This window comes from Bos mutus, chromosome 7 (genome assembly GCF_027580195.1).
Source record: "Bos mutus isolate GX-2022 chromosome 7, NWIPB_WYAK_1.1, whole genome shotgun sequence".
NCBI lineage: Eukaryota > Metazoa > Chordata > Mammalia > Artiodactyla > Bovidae > Bos > Bos mutus.
In genome coordinates, this window is record NC_091623.1 from 25,086,696 (window position 1) to 25,112,434 (window position 25,739).

General features: G+C 37.0%; 1 protein-coding gene across 1 annotated transcript in view; it reads right to left on the reverse strand.

Moving 5' to 3' along the window:
* KIAA0825 (KIAA0825 ortholog) overlaps positions 1-25,739 on the reverse strand; it is a 429,397-nt gene that overhangs the window by 343,496 nt on the left and 60,162 nt on the right. Inside the window, 2 exon segments of the mRNA XM_070373134.1 lie at positions 3,053-3,215; positions 19,783-19,914. Of these exon segments, the coding sequence (XP_070229235.1) occupies positions 3,053-3,215; positions 19,783-19,913 (294 nt within the window). The 5' untranslated portion in view covers position 19,914.

Genomic DNA, 25,739 nt, shown 5'->3' on the forward strand with positions numbered 1-25,739 from the left:
ATAAAAGTAAATCATAATGTTAGAAATATGATTATAAGAATAGAAGGAGAAAATGATTTCTACAGTTATACAGAATTTCATAATTCATTTCAATTCAAGAATCAATACTATATTTAAAAAAAAAAATTTTTTTTGCCTTTGAAATTTAATCAGTTCAGACATTTTAGAATATTAGCTTTGTGGTCTGTTAAGTTTTGTAAAGCCCAGATGATGAGCGAATTTTTCAATTAGATTTCTAGACACACAGTTTTTTCTTCATTGTTATCCATTCCTGATATAACCTGAGCTGTATGGAAGCATTAGCTTAAAAATTCTAAATAAAAATCTATAGTAAAATATCAACTGAAATGTACCCCTAAGACAAAATAAATTTAAGATGACACCCCTAATTAATACCTAGTAGATAATTTTCATGCCTGAATGAGTATACTTATTATTCTAAAACCCCAAATGAACATAGAGAATGGAGACCTTTAAACAAAGTATTATGCCTAGGGCTTACTAATAGCTGCCATCCTGAGAAATATAGTTTAATACATTGGAAGATTTTAACTTTCATTTAAATTTCTTTTTGAGTCACGTTAAGAAAGGTTTTACTTTGGAAATTAGACTGAGAATATTTCAGTTCTCTCCGAAGAAATAACTAACTCAAAATGAGAAAAAAATACTCACAATTGTTCTTCAAAAGATATGAATTTTTTTTTTTTACACTTTCTGTGTTAACTGACAGAAACAACTATAGGTGTAATTAAGAATAGAAAAGGAACAAAAAAATTACTTTCTTTTTGGACTTTGACTTAAATGCACAAATTCTCTTTACATGCTGACTCTCCTGATGTCTATTTCAGGTCATACAGACATTAGCTTATATTCTCTAAGTAGCAACAAGCTGCTTTTTTTTTTTTTAATGGAAGCAAGGTTCAAGCGGTCTAAAATCAGTCCAGCTTTGAAATTTCTTATTGACAAAGGTAACACAGGTATTATTTGTGACTCAGAATCATGAACAACTCTGAGACAAATTCTAGGGCAATCTCTCAGTGATTCTAAGCACTGTGATGTCTAATTTGATGTTCTATCTGCAATAAATAATAATACTTAATATCCGTATAGCAGTTTATTATATAAAAAGTACTCTTCTCTAGAGTCTCTGACTTATTCATAAGGAAAACTCTGTGATGCAGATACTTAAGACCCCAATTTACACAGAAGGATGCTACAGTGCAGCACATTTAAGTTACTTTCCAAATGTCACACACAATAGAGCACAGAACCAAGAATGGATGCCTGGTTCCATTCCCCTCATCCGCGTTCTTTTCATCCACATTCTAGAGAACCAAACAGTAAATTGACTTTTCTGAAGCTCCGCTTTCTCTCTTTCTTCTATTTAGTTCTTTTTGATACTTTCTGGAAAATAAATGTCCTTAGACAGGAGTCCAGAACACCAGCATTATGGTAAATTCTGTAGAGAAAAACTGGTCTTATTAGTGCCTCAACTGTGGGTTTCTTTAAATCAGTCAATTACTGTAAATACTTGATCAAGCAAACATTTAAAGAATAATAGATTACAGAGGTTTAAAACATGTGTTAGGTATTGATTGCTCAAATTTTGAAAATGACTTTATAGAATAGCCATAATGAGAACCTCTGTTCCTTGTTTAAACAGTTAGATAATTAATTAAAAAAAAAAAAAAAACACTTTATGGGGAAAAAAATTGAGGTATGAAAAAATACTGTCAAGATTGACACTTTCCGCATGTAAAAATTTGATAAGGTCGTTTTAATCTGGATCTGTTTCAATAATGTGGTTCTGTTCTCAAAATAACATGATCAATTATGTTAAAAAACAAAAAAAACCCTAGGTCTGGAAGGGGCCTAGCAGTCTAATGAATTTGAGCAAAAACTAAGGCGGCCTTTGCCCTGCAGTGAATAGAGAATGACTTATGTGTGACAGATTAAAAGATAATTAAAAGCTTTTGCTTTTAATTAAATGAGAAAGCATTATTACATCAATATTAATGAAATTCACTACACATGGCTCTTAATAGAAATTAAAGGAATAACTATATCCATATTTATTCTTCAAGGCTCCACCTTCAAGAGATAATGGGTGAGAGGATTTTCTTAAAAGAATAAGCCTTCAGGGCACATAATCTTCCTTTCTCTTCCTTTTATTACCCTGTAAACATTAAAGAGACATCTGCAATAATAATAACAGCCAAAAATTATTTTCATCTGATTCTGTCATCCTAAGCCATCTACAACCTCAAGATATTTTCCACATCTGCCTGAGTCAAGGTTTGATGTTTAGACAGAAACAGTGCCTTTTTTCCCCCCCCTAAATTAAATTAAAACCATAGCTACAGAAATCCTGCTTTCTGACAATTGTGCTATTTCCCTAGGAAACTGATTTTGCAAGCTAGCTGCCTTTGTAGATATAGGTAAAATAAAATAAGTATTCTTACTGAAGGCTATAAAAACCTCTCTAACATAGAGAGTGGTCAGTATCCAAGAGTGACCAATGTAATAATATTCCATCAATTAACAGTGGTCTTGTAGAAATCGCTGCCTTGATTGAAAAGAATTAGATATGCCTGCAGGTTGGGAATGAATGGAGTGGTGGACAAGGCTCCTTAACAGATACAATCAATGCTGATCTTATTGTGCTTAATAATGAGCCCAGGAAAATGAGTAGTTTTGAAGTGACACAAAATGTAATAAATATCAAATTTTCTGATGGACAATTGCGGTACATTTCAATACATTTTGTGGTGCTGATATGGCAAATATCATACCACAAGTCACCCAGGAATTATAATGCCTAATGCCCACTTATATAAACTTTACTTTATGATAAAAATCGCAGTAGAAAATAAAAACACATAGCTCACTGGATTCCACTGCAGACAGAAAAGTAAAACAAAACACAAACCCCAGATATGACAGGCTAATATGGTCAATGAAATAAATATTCATATATGGAAACTGGATGAAATGTAGTTCAGGTTCCCCCACCTCACTCCACCATTAAAGCAAAGATTATACATATTTTTACCAGTATTTTGAGAAATTTTATCAAATCTCCATGGGGAATGGACGGTGATTTGGATGAATTATAATTATTTAGCCATTCAAAACAGTCAGTCGTTGTTCGCAGCTGTACATCCGGACACTGTTTGTTAACTTCAGACTGTATTTCTTTAATGCAGTGTTCTATGCTATATAAAAGAAAAGAAAAAAACTATTTTAGTAGGAAGTAGGTATGGAGCTGTCACATATCACAGGGCCCTAAAATGCTTATATGCAGTACCTGGTGACACACAATTTCCAAAATTATAAAACACCCATATAATATAAAAACAGTAACAGGAAAACTGTGTATTTTCATTCATAATTGAAAACTGGAAGTTCAAGTTTTCTGGCAGTTTCATTTCAAATGCAATAGAGGAAACATATCTAGCTACTAAAAGATTAATTAGAAATTCATCTGTGTTAAGTAAAATTTCAAGCATATTTGCAATGAAATAATGATCCTTTTGGTAGGCAATGGATGGAAGACAGAGATAAAACACTCTTGATAACCAAAATCAGAAACATATATTGACTAAATTATGGAAAACCTCAACCAATCCAAATTAAGAAATAACAAAACAGTTACAAACAAGTTACAATTTAGTTATAAAAGATATATGCTGTATATACAGTTACTACAGCTAAGTATCTTTTCCTGCCACTACACTCTACTCCAAAAAAAAAAAACACCAAAAAATCCAAAATACAGTAAAGATTGCATGTTAAAAAAATAAGACTGGAAGAAAATGAAACAAACGTTTAATAACAATTATCTTGAGTGATGAAAATTTGGTGTTTTTAATTTTACTTTTCTGTATTTTCTAAAATTCTTGAAAGCATAAGATGAAACTCTTCATTTACAAGTGAATACATAAAGGAAGAGAGAAAACATGCCCAATTGCATCTACCAATACACACATGTTTTAAAAATTCCATTAGAAGTATCTTCAGCTCTGAAACTAAAAAGATGTAATATGTTATTTTAATTTTCATTTACAAATGTGCATTAATTATTATAAATCTTTGTGATGACCTTAGCATAATGTCATTTGTGGAGTCACATGTATATGACATATTACTACCACCTGATGGCAGCATATCTAAACTGCAAGAAAGCTTATAAACAGCAAAGTTATTTTGAAGCTGAATCCCTTCACCTCAAACAGTTATGCATTTGCTTCTTAATAGTATAAAGAAACATCTGTTACCAAAAAAGTTGCTACTGTTTTGAAAATATCACTATTGTTCATTATCAACATGTGATAGAAACACTTAGGCTTTGGAAACCAAGCTCTGATAATTAAAATCGATATCATATGAAATTCTTTTCTTCAAAATGTACAAGATATTGCTTGCATATAAAACATAAACTAAAATTCTAAGGAAAGCTTTTCAGGAGACTTCTGAGCATGAGTGAATTCAAACCGAACTACTCTGAAACAAATACATTCTGAGAATCAAAAGCCTTTTCATGAAAACAAAGAACTTACAAGAAAAACAATAGCTCCTTAGGCCACAGGCCATTCAGTTTTCTGATGAAACAGGCTTATTCAGGAATACCAGTTCCAAGTCTGGCACAAGATTGGCATATATTTTCTACATTTACGTATGCACCTCTGTGAACTGAGAAACACGATGCCCGAAGCTCACACCTTGACTCCAGGGACTGGTTATCAAAGGTTTTTTATGATAGCATCCTCCTGTGTCTCATTCAGTGAAACCTAATAGATTGCAGCAATGTGAACTGGACAGGCTCGGCTGCTAGTCTACCTAAATCTATTTCAATCAAGATTCAGCTTTTAGGCTAATCTCTAACATCTGAATCTGGGTAGAGGCCAATAACTACAACTTTATAAATAGAGTAAAGCCTTCAGAGAGCTAGATTTCAGCAATTTGTTCAAACACTGATAAAGGGATTGAGCAGTTGCATTTCAGAGGACCTCCCTCACTGATAAAACTGAAGACAGTTTGAGCTGGCTTTTAAAATCATTTGCCACAAATTTTAAGGTGATAGAATTCATCTCTACCTCATTTTGTTTTTAGTTGGCTGTATATCATATCTGTACCTGATTTTGTTTTTAGTTAGCTGTATAACGTGTCATTCTGCCATTCACCACTGTCTGTACATCTTGCTGAACTCTTGATATTTATCACCTAATTATTATACAAATGAGTATTTTCAAAATTTAAGATGAATGTCAGTTTGTAATGTAACTTGCCAATTTTTTTCTTCTTGAATGTCAAAAATAATTTTAAATTCATTTTCAACATCTAAAAGATAACATTATTTTTCATATATGTGCAGTAATATTGCTGATAGAGATGGTAATCTTGGGTGGGATGAGGTCTATATATCGATAGACTTAAATGACGCAAGATCTTCATATAGTTTTTCAGAAATAACATGAAACTTGTCTTCATTTTGGTTTAAGCTGGTTTTAGAAAAGGCAGAGGAACCAGAGATCAAATTGCCAACATCCGCTGGATCATCAAAAAAGCAAGAGAGTTCCAAAAAAACATCTATTTCTGCTTTATTGACTATGACAAAGCCTTGACTGTGTGGATCACCACAAACTGTGGAAAATTCTGAAAGAGATGGGAATACCAGACCACCTGACCCTGCCTCTTGAGAAATTTGTATGCAGGTCAGAAAGCAACAGTTAGAACTGGACATGGAACAACAGACTGGTTCCAAATAGGAACAGGAGTACGTCAAGGCTGTACACTGTAACCCTGATTATTTAACTTACATGCAGAATACATCATGAGAAACACTGGGCTGGATGAAGCACAAGCTGGAATCAAGATTGACAGGAGAAGTATCAATAACCTCGGATATGCAGATGATACCACCCTTATGGTAGAAAGTGAAGAAGAACTAAAAAGCCTCTTGATGAAAGTGAAAGAGGAGAGTGAAAAAGTTGGCTTAAAGCTCAACATTCAGAAAACTAAGATCATGGCATCTGGTCCCATCACTTCATGGCAAATAGATGGGGAAACAGTTGCTGACTTTGTTTTTTAAGGCTCCAAAATTACTGCAGATGGTGACTGCAGCCATTAAATTAAAAGACACTTACTCCTTGGAAGGAAAGTTATGACCAACCTAGACAACATATTAAAAGGCAGAGACATTCTTTTGTCAACAAAGATCCGTCTAGTCAAGGCTATGGTTTTTCATGTATGAATGTGACTATAAAGGAAGCTGAGCACTGAAGAATTGATGCTTTTGAACTGTGGTGTTGGAGAAGACTCTTGAGAATCCCTTGGACTGAAAGGAGATCCAGCCAGTCCATCCTAGAGGAGATCCGTCCTGAGTGTTCACTGGAAGAACTGAAGCTGAAGCTGAAGCTCCAGTACTTTGGCCACCTGATGCAAAGAGCTGACTCATTGGAAAAGAACCTGATGCTGGGAAAGATTGAAGGCAGGAGGAGAAGGGGACAACAGAGGATGAGATGGCTGGATGGCATCACCGACTGGATGGACATGAGTTTGAGTGAACTCTGGGAGTTGGTGATAGACAGGGAGGCCTGGCGTGCTGTGGTCCATGGGGTCGCGAAGAGCCGGACACGACTGAGCAACTGAACTGAACTGAGCTGAAGTTGTTTTCTGCTTCAGTTCAGTTCAGTCGCTCAGTCGAATTCGACTCTTTGCGACCCCATGAACTGCAGCACGCCAGGCCTCCCTGTCCATCACCAACTCCCCGGGTTCACTCAAACTCATGTCCATCCAGTCGGTGATGCCATCCAGCCATCTCATCCTCTGTTGTCCCCTTCTCCTCCTGCCCCCAATCCCTCCCAGCATCAAAGTCTTCTCCAATGAGTCAACTCTTTGCATGAGGTGGCCAAAGTACTGGAGTTTCAGTTTTAGCATCATTCCTTCCAAAGAAATCCCAGGGCTGATCTCCTTTAGACTGGACTGGTTGGATCTCCTTGCAGTCCAAGGGACTCTCAAGAGTCTTCTCCAACACCACAGTTCAAAAGCATCAATTCTTCAGCGCTCAGCTTTCTTCACAGTCCAACTCTCACATCCATACATGACTACTGGAAAAACCATAGCCTTGACGACGCAGACCTTTGTTGGTAAAGTAATGTTTCTGCTTTTGAATATGCTATCTAGGTTGGTCATAACTTTCCTTCCAAGGAGTAAGCGTCTTTCAATTTCATGGCTGCAGTCACCATCTGCAGTGATTTTGGAGCAAAAAAAATAGTCTGACACTGTTTCCACTTTTTCCCCATCTATTTGCCATGAAGTAATGGGACCAGATGCCATGATTTTCGTTTTCTGAATGTTGAGCTTTAAGCCAACTTTTTCACTCTCCTCTTTCACTTTCATCAAGAGGCTTTTTACTTCCTCTTCACTTTCTGCCATAAGGGTGGTGTCATCTGCATATCTGAGGTTTTTGATATTTCTCCCGGCAATCTTGATTCCAGCTTGTGCTTCATCCAGCCCAGTGCTTCTCATGATGTACTCTGCATGTAAGTTAAATAAGCAGGGTGACAATATACAGCCTTGACGTACTCCTGTTCCTATTTGGAACCAGTCTGTTGTTCCATGTCCGGTTCTAACTGTTGCTTCCTCACCTGCATGTAGGTTTCTCAAGAGGCAGGTCAGGTGGTCTGGTATTCCCATCTCTTTCAGAATTTTCCACAGTTGATTGTGATCCACACAGTCAAAGGCTTTGGCATAGTCAATAAAGCAGAAATAGATGTTTTTCTGGAACTCTCTTGCTTTTTCCATGATCCAGCGGATGTTGGCAATTTGATCTCTGGTTCCTCTGCCTTTTCTAAAACCAGCTTTAAGTTGTTTCTAATTGTCTTTAGAAACAAGGTCAGTTGTGAAATTATTACCAAGGTAATTCAGCAAATAGAAATCCAATTAACACATTTATTGACCAAAAATGTCAGAAGTCTAATGTTGATGTAGAATGTCTGCCCTAAATAGTTTAAATTCCCAAATGTACACCATTAGCTGGTTTAGCAAGGACTTTCTAAAAGGATATTCCTAACTTTATTTGTAATATTAAAACCACTGAAAATATTCTAAATGCCCACCAGTAGAGAGAATGGTTAAATAATTACATTTATCCCATGAAACACAGTCATGAAAATGAACTAGAAATACATGGATTAATTTGATAATGATAATACATTATCAACATGGATGAATCTAACAAAAGTAATGTTATGGAAAAAAAGGTACAAATGAATATGAACCATGTAATAGCTTGAAAGCAAGCCATATGATCAAAACACAGTATTCAGGATTATAATCATACATAGTAAAAGTATACAGAAATGTGCTAGAAAACAGAGCACAATGTATCAAAATGTTGAATCACTGTGTGGTACATCTGAAACAAATATAGAATTTTAAATCAACTCTACTTTAATACTAAATACATACATACATACATTTTAAAAGAAAAAAGAAATGTGCTGGAATGATCAATATCACCAAATGCAGGGTGGGAATGGGAGTGGGGTGAGACTAGTGAGGTGCACGTAGTGAGTTTCAGCTGCAGAGGTAACATTTTATTCTTTATACTACATCATGAGCACGTGAATGTTTATCACAGTATTCTCTATGCCTCTTCATATGTCTCAACACTTCCTAATAAATCTGAACCCCAAAGTGCTTTAATTATAATGACTCTGAATTATCCAAGTTAATGATGTGTGCAAGCGGATGCATTACTGAGTGGCTGTGTGTAAATCAATTTATAAACCATTTCTAAGATGCAACATACAGCATGCTTTTTTTAAAGGATATAATTTTCTCATTCAACATTCAACCCTAGGTTCCCTGAGTGGGAAAATTACTTGTTGAATGAAAGCATATCTGATAAACATTAACTGAATCCTGAATATGCGGCAGGTACTGTGATGTATGCTAAGGACCTAAACATGAATAAGACATGGTCCTATCCCTAAAGGAATTCTTTCTAGTGAGAGAGATAGGCCTGTAAATGAAGAACTACACTCAGTAAGACTTGATAAGAGGTGTGTGTACGAAGCGCTGAGTCGGGGGGAGTACACAGGAGGTAGTCACTCAGTGTGCCTCTGGGAGGTGCAGAAAAGGCTTCTTCCTATAGAAAAGGAGATTATACGCGAGGATATTGATGCTCTAAGAAAACTAACCAGATCACTGTGCTTAGAAGTCCCCGATACCTGACCCCAGAGAATTCAGTGCTGGTCATCTAATCTCATGGCTGGGTCACTTTAAAACTCTATTTATTTGGACAATAAAAAACCATGAAGTTATTATTATTATTATTTTTTTTTTTGGTCACAACCATGTTTACACATGTAGGCATGTGTGTATGTGTATATGCACTATTTTACTCCAAAAGGATAAAGATGTCCTGTGATAGGCATCACTAAACAACAACTGCACAAGAGCTGATTAACACTGGCGGTGGTGCGGTTGAGGACAGGGAGAGGAACTGAGGAAAAGAGAATAATTATAATCGTGGTGCTTAAGCTTACTGTAAAAACTCTTTCAGGATTTAAAACTCTTAGTCGTTATTATTCAGTCACACAAAAAAGTTCAAAGGGAAAAAAAAAAATATGTTCTACCAGTAAAAATTATTAGAACTTCTTCAATGTAAAGGTTTTAGAGGACATAAAGGTGTGCTTTCATAGAAGGGTGAGAATTTTTATTTTTTAGAGCAGGGTAGAGGTGCCATGGCAGAGATTCAAGACTGCATCTACAATATGGAAAATGGAAACATTAAAAAGCTTTTTTAAGCTTTTACATGTTTGTTGCTCTTGTTTATACTTTTTACCAACATAAGTTCAGTCTAAGGAAAAGGTTTTTTCAATACTCTGATATATTTAAAAACACCAAGAACTAGTTGTGAAGTAAATAAGAGTTTTCTGCCTTTTAGATAAACCTAGCTCATCTAAGGAGATTAATAAAATTCCTTGGAATTAACAGGTAATTAATAGGGAAGAGACTGATAAACCATAAGTCAGCCACGAAATGAAAACTTACTTTCTTGAGACAAAGATGTTTTTCAAGCGTATTTCTTAAAAGGCTGTGAAAAGAATTTATAAGACGACTATTTCAATGAAATGTAGCAAATTTATATATTTTTGCTAAACTATTTTCTGTTTCAGTTATTTCAAAAGTTTTAACTGTACTCTCAGGGAAAAAAACATCCTTGACCCCAAATCCTATTAACAACACTCTCCTTAAATCTTCTCAAATGAATCTTCCCCTTTCCATTCCTATTGTGAAAGAAGGGGCTCAGGATCTTATCATCTCTCATCTGAACTATACAAATAGCCTCCCAAGAGTCCCATCTATTGTCAATCCACCTTTTGTTCAGAGTTATTCTCACCAGTCCTCACCACAAACGTTTACAGACGCTTTAAAATGTCCAGATTGCTTCAGGAAAGTTCAGACCAATGTAGGGCAAGTGCCCATCTAAAAAATCTAAAGCACTTCCAAAAGAGTCAACCAATTGTGAAATACCCCCCAACTTCCATTCAATGGTGGGGTAGTCCTGACATTCCTGGAGTGAGCCTGGCATCATATACCAAGGTACAGTTTCACTTTTAAAATTACATATGACTTGGGATCCCTTTCCATAATGTAGATAGGAGCTCCATGGAAGTGGCACAGGACTCTGTTAACAATATAAAGAACATTTCCCAGAAATGTTCTACAGCGATATTAGGACATGGCAGTTTAACATCCATGACAAGCAAGAGTAAGTTAATGTGCTATCTTTTTTATCTATGGAGGCTTCCCAGCTTTCATATTTTAGCATAGTTACTAAAGTCAGAATGTGACTTATCCCAGTGAAACCACACAAACTGAAAACTGGAGAAAAAGTGAGAAATTTGCACCAGCATTTACTTTGGGATGATTCCCTTGGTTCTCTTCCTGAGAAAGAGAAAAAAGAAGAGAGAAGGAGAACGTATATAATAATGAAAATCAGACTATATCAGGAACATATCTAGTTTACATCTTTATCTTCATTGCCCAGATACATGCAATCACTAAGCCAGACAGATCTGACTGCAAGTTACAAACTGAGGGTTTAATTAATACGTATGGCCACACTGAGGAGGCGGGACATTCAGTATACCATTTCATACACTGCTCATAGGAGAGAAGACAGTGGAAGGCCGGCTGAGGAACAATCTTATCACAGCTAATTATACAACGTCTAAGAAGCCATCATATAACCTTTCCTAAGGAAGGAAGGACACATGTATGCATGTGTGTGTGCAGTAACAGCAGAAAGACTACAAATAATGTAAATGCTCATCAAGAGGGAATTGACTTAGTATACGGAGAAAGTTTTTAAAATACATTAAAAAAAATCTAAGTAAAGTACACCCACAAATCCCATCTGTGTAAAAAGGAGAATATATTTTTGGGTGCACACAACTATATATAAAGAACATTTCTGGATAGTTCTACAATAATTCATTAGTGTAAGTTACCTCTGAGGAACAAGATGAGGAGGGTCAAAGGAGTTAGAAAACTTCCTCATCTCTACCCTTCCATACTCACCTTTTCCTTGTATTGGCCTTTCTCTACTGTCTGCAAATCTTCCTGAGTATGTATCATTTTATAATGTAAACTACTTACCGGAAGAGAAAACTAGCACTTGATGATAGCTTCTTGTATCCCATTCCACTCATCTAACGTCACACTAGCTAAAGCAGACACAGTAGATGTCTAACCTCTAGCCTACTTTGTCCCAGGACTTTTTTAGGCAATGAGAATACAGTGCCAAACAGTTAGCCTTTAAAGCAAAAATAAAGGAGAAAACAAGACCAGCTTTCAGGCTCCCCAACTCAACTTCTTTCCAAGTCCCATAAGACGATATTCTTAGTCATAATTCTAGAACAAAGACTGTGATTAGCAAAAGCTGTGGCATTAGTGATCCTTTTAAGACAAGGTGTTTACTTTGCTAAATCCTTGACGAAGCCCTTTCCCAGGGAAAGCTGTTGGGGTTGAGTTAGCTCTTGAGGCATTAGTCATTGGCAGGAGAGAGGGGCCAGCCACACAAGCTACATCTCCTTACCAGGGCCCAGTCTCCTTCTAGCTTTCCCTCCCCCATGCTTGTCCTCATAGCTGAGCTGGCTTCACTGGGCATCTCTGGTTGGCATCTCAGGGCTGGGGGTTACTTCCCCCTCAACCATTAACTCTGACCCTCCCTCCAGAATAGTGCCCTACTATTGCTGGCTCAATCTCCTTATCAGGTCTGCATTTTTAGTACAATATTATTCACACCTTTGCTATTAAAACAGCTTATAGACAGGAAGACACTTACTTCCTTTTCCTTATTTCCCATGGAAAGATAATACAATAATATTTCTTACTGGAATATCCTGAACGGTGATTCTTTATTGTCTTAGGCCTGTTTGGCCAAAAGTAAGTAAAGCTAACTCACCTAAAAATAAAGATTATACTTTTAAAACCTGTTGAACACCTAAAATGTATGCATTACCCAATGATAATCTGATAGAGCTACTGATCCCACATTTCACGCCACTTATCTCAGTCTCCTGAAGCAGAGGTCTAATGAAAGCTTTGAGGGCATATAATACAGGACTCTGGAGAAAGAAGTTGGAACCTCCTAGACTTCAAATAATGGAGCTAATGGTGACAGATAATGAGAAGAAAATGGTCTAATATGCCACCTTGAATCAGAGAGCATGGTTAAATTTATAGAAACCATCTATCCAGTATTCTGCCACAATATAACGTTAACGCCCTCCCCTACCACTCTGACCCTACCTCTCCTGGATCAAGACCAGTGATATTATCCACGGGAGTACTTTTGTTCTTTCTTAGATTAAAAAAAAAAAAAAGGGTGGGGGAGTAATCCTGCACAGTGCCAGCAAAACTTACATCCTGAGGTACACACAAATACTGTCTGTAGTTAAGAAACAGAAAGGCAAAAGAAACTCTTAATGGTGTATCAACTGAACATTAAGAGGAGAAAAATCATTCATGACGTATTGTAAGCCCAAGAAAACTTCTATGCCTCAATATCGCATTAAGCTAATACTAAGTTTTGTTCAGCTCAGAACAGATTTTAGTGCTACGTGTGGTTTTTAGTTACTGGGGTGAGTCTGTGGACACAGCATTCACAGTATCCCTCTTTGGCAGGTTATTTACCTTCCTGCTACCAATGCTGATATGTGTTAGAAGTAAGTGATTCAGCGTCACTGACTTCCACTGTCAGACCTAAGAGTCACCTAGCTCTGACTTGAATGCAAATGAGGATGTAAAAGTGAAAAATGGTCTGGGAGAATGACAGCCTCTCTTGAAGGGCAGGTGAAGGTTCAGTGACCTCTGGGCATTCTAGTCCATTCTGGTGAATCACTGCTTTGGGAAGCAAAAGACCCTGTGGCTCATAAAACCTGATAATATTAAGAAGAGGGAAAGAATTCACACTTAGAATTCAGGGTCACTGCTAGAAACACAACTTTAAAAATTCAAGGGTAAGGAAAAATACCATATTTAAAAATGAATTACTAATGTTTTCTTCTTTAAAAGTATTGGGAAAAGCCATATCATATGGATGTTCATTACTTATTCAGTGTACACCATTGAGAGATAAATAGAACTGTTAGAATACAAAAATGCCAAGGGTAATTCAACTACTGCAATGTAAGTGTGGCATAACTGATTCGTCATGACATACAATTTTCTAAAAGCTATTCTGTTAGGAGGCAATAAATGAGTGCATAAATGATTTACACTCTTCTGAAACATGGTTATTATTCAGTATTTTATTTTTAAAAAATATATACACCCTATACTATTATGTTTATTCTCTAGAGTATAATAAAAACATAATTGAATTTGATGAAAAATAGACTTGATTCTAAATGTAGCACATAGCACATACAGCTCTCCCTTATTTTATCCCCCATGAAGATCAATGGTCACTTGAGGTGGTTTTGCTCTAGGTTTGTTTTAATATATGGGCAATAAAATATTTTTAATTTAAAAATTATATCCTTATACTCCATATTTTCTTTTTAATACTAACATCTGAATTTTGACCTAAATAACTATTTATGATGGCAAAGTACAATATTTTAATCATTGTTTCACTTCTCAATATGATTTCTTATTGACCAGGTAGGACAGGAAATAACTGTAGATGGTTTAGCAAATAAAAAATGAAACCGTCTATGACAAAAGCATCAGAGCTCAGTGACTTGGTTTTTTTCTAATCTCTTATTTTATCTCTTTTTTTTTTTTGGCTATACATGCTCTGCGGCAGGTGGGATCTTGGTTCCCTGACCAGGGATGGAACCCATGCCTCCTGAGGTGGAAGTGTAGTCTTAACCACTGGACCACCAGGGAAATCCCTCAGTGATTTGTTCTGATGGAGCCTCAAGGCCATTATGAACAAAGAAAGTCACTTTTTAGAAAATATTTAAATTGTTTTAATATAATCATCTCTCTATATATACATATATATATACATACACCTGAAACTATCACAACGTTATAAATCAACTCTACTTCAATTAAAAAAATTTTCTTAGCATCAGTTGGTGAAAAAAAAATTCTCTAGAATAAGGATAAGTGACTTGTTAATCTATTTAAGCTCATACTCATTTCATTTATAAATTCCTTTGGGTGAGAAACTGTGTCATGCAATATAGACATATATAATATTGAATATATAAATTAAATAAATACATAATTATACTGAAGTTTAACATAGTGATTTTATATTCACATATATAATATAAATTATAATACACATTCTCTGGAGGAGCCTGGTAGGCTGCAGTCCATGGGGTCGCTAAGAGTCGGACACAACTGGGCAACTTCACTTTCACTTTTCACTTTCATGCATTAGAGAAGGAAATGGCAACCCACTCCAGTGTTCTTGCCTGGAGAATCCCAGGGACAGGGGAGCCTGGTGGGCTGCCGTCTATGGGGTCGCACAGAGTCAGACACGACTGAAGCAACTTAGCAGCAGCAGCAGCATAATGTGATTAGGTCACGTATACATGCTTTTTAAAAAATGATATATTATGCTATTTTTTAAAAAGATATATATATATTTATATGGGTATGTATGTATATACATATAAATTAATGGTAGTTACAAATTAAAAATAAGAAGCTTAATTCTCGCTATTGAAAATAAGGGAAAAGTTTTCCCTCTCCTTCTGTTTCTTATTTACCTTAGAAACTGCAAATGTAAGTACTTTTTCATCTCTCTGAAATGTATCCCTTGGAAGACTAGATAGATCTTTTGTCAGCTTTCTCAGCCAGGACTGTCTTTCTCAAAAAACTGGGAGCCATCCTTTCAAAACACAAACACCAAGGGAGATAACTATCTCCCTGTGCCTGTGAAAAGGAGCAGCCTAATGTCAGTGGGTGCCTTGATTCAATTTGCAAAACGGCTTCTTATCATAAAGACATGAGAAGTTTGCTTCTCCTCAGGATGATGCCAACTAGCTTACACAGGTGCTTTTTACTCATGGTGAAGTTAGGATGAACCGAGTGTGAAGAACTGTGCTATCAATTCTATTTGAAGGCTGGTTAGGAAACAGGAAGGAAGGAGGCAGGGCACAACCATGAAAAGAATGATATAACCATTAAGAAAAACAAGGGACCACAAAAACCTTTTAGAAACTGCTAGGCCCAAGATGGTGGAAGATTCGCCTTCAGTAGACCTTGAGCCTCATTATGTGTTTATTGTAATTTACAAGCATACACTGAAAGATACACCCACGGCACCATGACAGTTCCGAGGTGACTGCAGAGACCAAAAGGTGGGTGGTGGCCCAATCCTTGGAAATATCTGCCCCTTCCCCAAAATACTTGTAATAATCCTCCCACTCATTAGCCTATGAAATTACCCAGCCCGTAAAAATGAACCACCCCATGTATCAGGGCTGCTCACGCCTTCTGAGAGACCCCACGCTCCTATAGAGGGTCTATCTCTCTAAATAAACCTGCTTTCACTTTGCTACGGCTCACGCTTGAATTCTTTCCTACACGAAGCCAAGGATCCTCACTTGGTGGGCTGTCCCAAGTACTTGGAACTCTCCGGGGACCAGGGACATGACCATCCTCCTGCAACCCATTTTTTCCTACAACAGATATTGTTTCTCCTGAAAATATGTTATTACATATAATGGGTGTACCTGCTGCTGCTGCTGCTAAGTCACTTCAGTCGTGTCCGACTCTGTGCGACCCCATAGATGGCGGCCCACCAGGCTCCCCTGTCCCTGGGATTCTCCAGGCAAGAACACTGGAGTAGGTTGTCATTTCCTTCTCCAACGCATGAAAGTGAAGAGTGAAAGTGAAGTCGCTCAGTCGTGTCCGACTCTTAGCGACCCCATGGAATGCAGCTTACCAGGCTCCTCCTTCCATGGAATTTGCCAGGCAAGAGTACTGGAGTGGGGTGCCATTGCCTTCTCCAAATGGGTGTACCTACTAGACTATATAAAGGGCTGTGATTCCTTTCTGCTTTTTCAGTCTCTTAGCAGATCGCCTGGATGTTTCTGACATTTTGATTTAAAGCCTGTTGAATAACAGAAGAGTTTTCTTTCTCTTCAGCCTTTGTGGAGAGGATTCCCAGAATGGGAGAAGATTTTAATTTTAATTCCTCAGCAATATGATACTTTTTTGCTGTTTATAAAAGAATTTTTGGAGTATAGGCTATCTTTTGAATTTAAGTTATTTATGCCCATTGTTATGGTGAAAAGTAAACTGTATTCTCATATTAAACATGAGGAAAAAACTGCAGGAAAATTTCACTTGCTCGGTTCAGTTTCTTTGACAGTGTATTACTATACTTTAAATTTTTAAAAAGGAAACACTGTTCATCATTTGATAATAGACATTTTTACTGTGGTTTGCCTATTTGTAACCTACACTGATAGGGACAGAGCAGGATAGTTACACTGGTAGTGGTGGAAGTCCCAGGAAGGGATTACAGATAGAGAGGAAAACCAAGGGGACTTTGGGAAATCACTGCAGGTTAACAGTTGCTTAAGAAACCTATCATAATGTTGTACATGAAGCAGGCTTGCTTAACTATAAAACGATAAATAAAAGCACAAGATATGCCCTAGGTCATTAAGTGAAAGAAACAAAAAAGGAGGCCTGCATTCTGCTGGTTGAGCTCAGCAAGATAGAAGATACTTAGGACCAAGGGCAAGAACTTAAAGGAAGGACAACATTCCAAAGTAGGAGACTCTCATGATACAGAAACCTGAGATGATGCAACATATTTTAGGATATGTTACCATCCTTCTGCTGGTTTAACTAATTGCTATGACAGTTAGTTTGACCTCATAGGGTAGAACATTCTCCCGCCTGATACAAAGGTGATGTAAGTCTGATGTTTACTAGAAGAACAAGGGAAAAGGCAGCCTTCTCCCCTCCCCTACTTTTCTTTGATTAAACAAATGTAGCCCATTGTATCCTCAGGGCAGAGCCCCTTTGCCTGTCCGCTTGCATCTCTCACAAGTGTCCTATATTAATAAACCTACTTTCTTGCCTATCACTTTGCCTCTCACTGAATTCCTTCTGCCCTGAAACAAGTCCAGACACTAGGTGAGTGATTCTAATTAAAAGACCATGAGTTCTGAATCTGAGTTACATGGTTTCAACATAAGGTGAATTATTAGAATCTTCGGCCAAAACGATTGCAGTGAATGAACTGACCTTAGGGTCCACAAACACATATGAAGACAAAGTCCTTTCTATCAGAGAATATGTATTAGTGTTAATCTGCTTAGCTGTTCCTGCTTCCCCCAGTGTTTATTTATTTAAGTAATTCATTTATTTTTGGCTGTGCTGGGTATTTGATGCAGAGCATGGGGCTCTTTGTTGCTGCACACGGGCTTTCTCTAGTTGCAGTAAGTGGAAGCTACTCTCTAGTTGAAGTACATGGGCTTCTCGTTGTGGTGACTTCCCTTGGGGAGCACTGGCTCTAGAATACACAGGCTTTAGTAGCTGCAGCTCACAGGCTCTAGAGTATACTGGCTCAGTACTTGTGGTGCACTGGCCTCCCTGCCGCAAGGCATGTTGGGTCTTAGTTCCCAGATCAGTGATTGAACCTGTGTCCCCTGCATTGGCAGGCAGGTTGCTAACCAATGGACCACCAGGGAAGTCCCTCCTCCAGCGTTCAGTAACACTAATTTTGGAGTAGGTGACAAAGACTAACCTCACATAGATGGACTGCCTAGCCTCCCAATTAAGTGAGGAGACTTAATACGGCAAACATTACATAAAAATAATTTAACGTTCTGCTTTCAGCAGTTCAAGAAATCCATGACCCTACACTACTATTTTTTGAATATCTAATTTCAAAATTTTAATTTCCGTGCTTATCCATCAAATGATAATGTTTAAACATATTAATGAAAATGCAGGCCATCCATACTGGCAAGCCCTAAGAAATCATGAACAGCATTGCTGTTGTTCAGTCGCTAAGTCGTGTCTGAATTTTTGGGACCCCATGGACTGCAGCACTCCAGGCTTTCCTGTCCTTCACCATCTCCCGGAGTTGGCTCAGATTCACACACCCACACATGACTACTGGAAAAACCATAGCTATGGCTATATGGACCTGAGAGTCCCTTGGACTGCAAGGAAATCCAACCAGTCCATCCTAAAGGAAATCAGTTCTGAATATTCACTGGAAGGACTGATGCTGAAGCTGAAACTCCGATACTTTGGCCAACTGATGCGAAGAATTGATTCATTTGAAAAGACCCTGATGCTGGGAAAGATTGAAGGCAGGAGGAGAAGGGGATGATAGAGGATGAGATGGTTGGATGGCATCACTGACACGATGGACGTGAGTTGAGTAAGCTCTGGGAGTTGGTGATGGACGGGGAGGCCTGGCATGCTGCAGTCCATGGGGTCGCAAAGAGTCGGACACGACTGAGCGACTGAAAGAACAGAACTGAGGGGAGCAAAACTTGCCACCCTAAAATATGCCTCTTTGGCATATTAAATTATACCAAGCTGTCTGTTTTCTAAGAAACACATAAAGTAAATAATCTGAAAACCAAGTAGGAGTTACCCTTTCGTTAGAAACATTCACATTCAGAAGGAAAAAATCTCCATTTGTAAAGGTATCTCCTTCACTGTACCAGGCAGAGGATAATCAATCTCCTATCAGTGGAGAAGGCACTGACTTAAGCCTGCACAACAACCTCACCCTTGTTCATAACGCTTTTCCTGGCAACTTGCCATGCTTGATTCTCCCCAACCTCAACAACCTCTTTCATCTTTAGCTGAGAATAGTATTTAAGATGAGGACTTTGGCCACTTTGGCCATCTACTCAGTTTTTCTGAGTCTCTCTCATGAATACAGGCTATTTTACACTTTTGTTTGAGTTTTTCCTGTTCATTTGTCTCACTTCAATTTAATTATTAGACTATGCAAAGAACCTAGAAGGGTAGAGGAAAATTTCTTCCTCCCCAACAACAGTAGTTCAACAAACTTTATCTATTTGAAGGCAGTGCCTGTATTTTTAGCCTTTTTTTTAGCCTTGTTTAAAGTAGTAATCAGATAAGAAAAATCATCTTATATCCTAGAGGGAAGGGTCTAATTAATTTTTTGAGGAAAGTTAATGATAATTAAAACCTAAAATTTTCTTAAGAACAGGAAACACTAAACATAGACTAGATAATAAAAGTTCTTGCAAATGAAACATGAAACCAACTTGTTTTAAAATTAACAATATTTACCTTCTAGCATTTTGTTCTATCTTTTCATCAATGTCACTGAAGATCTGCTTAAACTCCAAGTCTCCAGGAAATGAATTTAACAAACAACGTAGGTCAAAAGAATTGTGGGGATATTCATCTCCCCAATCCATCCTGAGGAAGAAGAATAAAAAATGTCATTTCCCCAAAATGAAAGGAAAAAAAAAAAAAAACCCTTAAGTTGTGATACTAACCCCAAAATTTTAATTCTGATTTATAGGCAAGATATAGCAGTAGAAGAAGTAGGATTATTATTAATCTAGGTAGACTGTTTTGTTATTTAAATTTCATGAGGTGTGACCCAATTTTTACACCTCTAAGGTTTGAAAACGGAAAAGAAACAGAGGCTGCCTGAGCATCCGCTTCTCATTGTATCCTAGAGCTGCAGAGTATCCTGTGAAGCCTCAGAGACCACTGTGAGCAAGGGTAGATGCTTTGAAAATTTAATTATTAATAAATGCAAGTAATTTCTTCTCATACAATGAAACAGCTAAAGATTTCTTATCGGTTCTTATCCTGCACTTCAGAGAAGTAGTTTTGGAATAAAGCTTTTATTTTTCTTCAGAGAATTTAAGAGAAAAACATTTAACAAAAACATTTCAATATAAAAGTCCATAGCATCACAAGACTTTTCATTTGAAACTCAATTATTTCCCAATACAGAATAACCATGGATATACCATTTTAAAATATCAAACATCCTCATACACTTGGATTCTCCTATCTTAAAATATTTTGCAGTAAAAGGTTTAATTTTTATTTGAAAACAAATTATATTATAGGTATATAATATGCCATAATTAACATTAATTTTAAATCAGGCAAAAAAAAAAAAATCTCCAAAACTATAAGCTAAGTGGTAGATAATGCTATGTCCACCAGAAGTTATGCTTTAGGATAACAAAACCTCAGTATTTCCATATACCAATGAGTTTGATATCTTCCTGTCTTCCTAGTAGCTCAACTATTACCAGAATGTGTGTGCTTGTGTGTCCAGTCACTCAGTCATCTCCAGCTCTTTGTGACCCCGTGGACTATATTCCACCAAGCTCCTCTGTCCATGGAATTTTCCAGGAAAGAATACTGGAGTGGGTTGCTATCTCCTACTCCAGGAAATCTTCCCAACCCAGGATCAAACCCGCATCTCCTGGGTCTCCTGCTTTGGCAGGTGGATTCTTTACCACTGAGCCACCTGAGAAGCCCCCAACAGTCATTTTTAAATCCAACAGCCAGTATTACTAACAATGAATTCAGTTTCTATATTTGTATATTTTAAAATCTTTTTAGGTAATTCAATTTTTCAGATGATGAGTTATTCAAAAAGTGTTGCCAAGAAAAGGAAATTCTACTTTTGTAATGGAAAGACTTGAACGGCTGATTAAAGTTCTTGTAGAGAACTCAGACTTGGTAAATATTTTGTTTGTAGTCAGCTTCTCTGTAATAAAACAAGTTATAAATATGCTGTTCAGAGTTGCTCCAATTTGTCAATATTGTAAAGACTCATTACTTCAGATTCCACATAAAACTAAAGAAAATATGTGAAGTTAGCTTAAAAATAATAGCAAACTAGTAATATAATTTGCTGTATATCTACTGTACAGATATACTATACTGTATGTCTACTACGTATAAGGGACTTTATTTACATCACCTTCCTTGCTATGCTATGCTATGCTAAGTCACTTCAGTCGTGTCCGACTCTGTGTGACCCCATAGACAGCAGCCCACCAGGCTCCCCGTCCCTGGGATTCTCCAGGCAAGAACACTGGAGTGGGGGGCCATTGCCTTCTCCAATGCGTGAAAGTGAAAAGTAAAAGTGAAATCACTCAGACTGCAGCCCACCAGGCTCCTCCATCCATGGGATTTTCCAGGTGAGAGTACTGGAGTGGAGGGCTATTGCCTTCTCCGTCACCTTCCTTAATCTCCATAATAACTCTAAAAATAGTTATTATCCTCATTTACGGGGAGGGAACCCAAAGAGATCCATGTTATACACCTACCCAGTGTTAGCAGGAGGGTTGGAACCCAGACTTGTTTGCTTTTAAAACTTGAGATTGCTGGTCTGTTGAGAAATCAACTGGTTACTACTGCATATAAAACACTGTAGAATATAGAAATGATATTAGTCAAAATGTTAAAATGGTTATCCTTAGACAACTGGATAGACTATGGTTGATTTTTATTTTCTTCTCCCTATTTAGCATTTTCCTTTTTTTTGCAATAAGTAATTATCATTTTATATATAATTAGGAAAATGGTTAAAAAAAATAAGTCTTGCTCTCAGGAGGTATCCAATCTCTTATTTTACATTTCCTGTATGTCTTCATTTGAAATATCTCCCAATCTTAACACTTGTCTCCTGCCATTCATAATTATCATTTCTTTCAAAATCTGATTCAAACCTTACTTAATTGCTCAGTATCTCTTGACTATGACCATTTCATCAAAATTTTTGTATTGTTTTGTTGTATTTGTGCTTACAAATGCTTGTTAAAAGAAAATCTCTTGCTTTGTATGATTTCAGCATTGAATATGTATGCTCTGTCCTTCAGTGAAATCAGCTCTGGAGTAAAACTATAATGTTCTGAAACACATCAATCATTCAAATGAGGTTGGTGACCAGGATTCTGAAGGATTCCCATCTATGTGGTTGCATGATTTTCCCTATTTAATCTCAGTGGAAAAGTTAATCAGTATATACAAAGACTTTCTTTATAAAGGAATGACATTAGAAAGGAATGCCATCTGATAACAGTGATGCGGTACCAGAATGAGGAGGGTTCAGAATGTCATACGACAGACAGACAGGTGTGATGTATGTATGCTAAGGTGTCAAGGTGATGAAGGACAAGAGAACCAAGAGTCACCTTTACAGAGGCAGTAACGCTCAAGATGCTGTGTGATTGGATAAATGAAAACTTGATGGGCAAACTATAACTAATGAGAAAATTAACCTAAATGAATAGGACCAACTTGAGAAATAAATAAAGGAGGGACAGCACAGGCAGCTGACACTCGAAAGTCTGGGTTTAGAAGTTTTCCTATTAGGACGGCAATGATGACTACGGGACTGTGATGAGAAAGAAACAAGCAATGAAGGAGTATGAGCAAAGACCCCAAACTTCCCATTTCCTCACGTGTAGTCTGTGGGCATACACTGCATCTGACACTGTGCAAGAAGGAGCAGAGAGATAGTGATTGAACGGTCTCTTCCTCTCAAGGAACAGTAATACGATGGTAAGAAAGGGAGCCAGTAGAAAAACCTGCTGCTATATTCTAAGTAAAAGATAACTATTACCTCAACAGTAGGAAGGTCAACTATTGAGGGACCAATGTAATTTGGGAAATACTTCAGTGGTACTTCAAAAAGATAGAATTACCTTTAAAAAAAAAATCTAAGGGGAAAAAGGAAAGGGTTATGAAGTTATAGATCAATATATAGGTTTATATTCTGTTTATGTTCCTGTTATGTTCTGTTTATGAGACTTCCCGGTGGCTCAGACGGTAAAGTGTCTGCCCACAATGTAGGAGGCCCAGGTTCGATTCCTGGGTCGGGAAGATCCCCTGGAGAAGGAAATGGCAATCCACTCCAATACTCTTGCCTGGAAAATCCCATGGACGGAAGAGCCTGGTAAACTACAGTCCATGGGGCTGCAAAGAGTCAGACACGACTGACTGAGCGAGTTCACTTTCACTTTATGTTCCTACAAATTGTCATTAGGGACACAATGGTAATTTTACACAATGAATGAAGTCTCTTACCCTAATCTATGATTAACTAAAGGTGGGATGATAACTTTTTAAAGTACAATAACTTTGTTTTTGAAATCTCCATTCAATAACACTTTTTAAATGTTCATTCTCCTATAATGTTTCTGATCACTTTATGTATAAGATTAAAAGAAGTCTAATATTTCAAACAAGTATTAGCACCTGATATAATATTAATTATTGCCTTTTAAAGATGAGTTATGTTTGATGAATTATATCTAAGCCAAATATCTGTAGGTCAAATTTCAGCCGTAGGCAAATTAAAACAGTTGAGTTAAAAATTTCTAAGAACAGTGACTATAATAAAGTATGAAAATATTATAAGCACAGCCAGAAGACATTACAGTAAAGCAATAAAACTAACGATACCTTATTGTGATCAAAAGAAAGCACACAAAAGTAATTTTGGACTCTCACTTGTCCTTTAACATATTTTAAAATGATACCTTTCTATCCTAAGGAGTCTTCTTTATTTAAACACATAAAATGGTTAGAGTTCTTATTTTATCTTTTATGGTTTCTTCAATAATAAAGATCCTGATTGCCATTCTCTTTAAGATCTACACGATCAAAAAGGAGTAAAAGAGAAAAACCAACCCTTGGGAAGAAATTCACACTGAAATTTAGTTAGTAAAGGAAACATCTGGATCATGTGATTTCTTCTCTTGTGAGAAACCCCAGGGAGCAGAGTCACATGGCTTTCGTTTCTACCGACAGACTGTGGAGTTAGTATATCCACCTGCTCTAGCTCACGTGAAGCCTTACCATTCAATATTATGATCTAGCCTAAAACAAACACAGTTAAATAGCGCAGTAAGGAAGTGGGATATCTTGATCAATTAAAAATAATTATATGTACCACATATAACAACACGTTTGAAAATGTTGTTCTGTAATAAAACACCATTTAACTCTAAACATCACTGACAAGGAATCAATAGACTTGACTTCTGATCCTGGTCAGCCAATGCCTCTGTGACTTTGGGTGAATCATTAAGTCTTTCCAGAGGGATGGAGTTTAGGCTCCTCATTCATAAAATGAGGTAAATGGATTTATTAGGCTCTGAGGTTTCTTCCAGCCATAAATTTGCTGTATTCTAAAAAATGGTAGGATAAGGATATATTTCTGAACCCCTCAAATTAACTCTTCCCATGGACTATTTCATTCATTCATCAATACCGTCATTTTTTTCTGTATCCCAGACTCTCAGAGCTAGTTTTAATTCTTCCCTGTCCCCAGGACTACTACATGAAAAGCTAAAGCAGAATTTATAACTTAGCAAGAAATATTATGTGAAAAAAGGAAATGTGAGCAGCAAGACCTTCTTTCACCGTAACAGGCAGATGCCCTGTACCAATGTTCCATTTCAGAACCTGCAGCTCCCTAAAATATTCTAAAAAAGCAATCAGCCCGTTTCTGGGTTCCTCTGAACTGACACAGTCTTTACACAACAAAAGATGTCTGAGACCAACTGACTTATGGGCGTTATGCCTCCACAAGGAAAAAGGAGACGTTAGGGATCATATCTTTATGGCCATCATGTATCCTTGGTATTTTTTCTATTGTACTATATTCTTGTTTGGCTTAAATTTGCTGATTTGATAAAGAAGCAAAGTGAAAATAAACTTTGACCAGGCCATCATCCTTAAATCTGAACCAGCCTTTTCTTCTGGCCTTGTTCATTTTCACTTTTCCACTCTTATATAGTCAGAAAGTAGTCTTCCTGTATCATTTACAAAATACTGCCAACATTATATAATTAAAATTTTAACTTTTACTAAATCTTGACAATTTTATGTAGTTCAGTGAACTCATTTATTGGGACATGGATTAAAGGTATAATGACTAAATATATTAAAGATAATAACAACTAACTTACGTAGCATTTATATGGGCCATGTACTGTCCTAATTACTCATTTAATTCTTGTCTTAATCCTATGTGACTTCCCTGGGTGGCTCAGACAGTAAGGAGTCTCCCTGCAATGCAGGAGACCTGGGTTTGATACCTGGGTCAGGAAGATCCCTTGGAGAAGGAAATGGCAAACCACTTCAGTATTCTTGCCTGGAGAATCCCCATGGACAGAGGAGCCTGACAGTCTACAGTCTATGGGGGTCACAAAGAGTCAGACACGAATGAGTGACTAAGACTTTAATCCCATGTAACA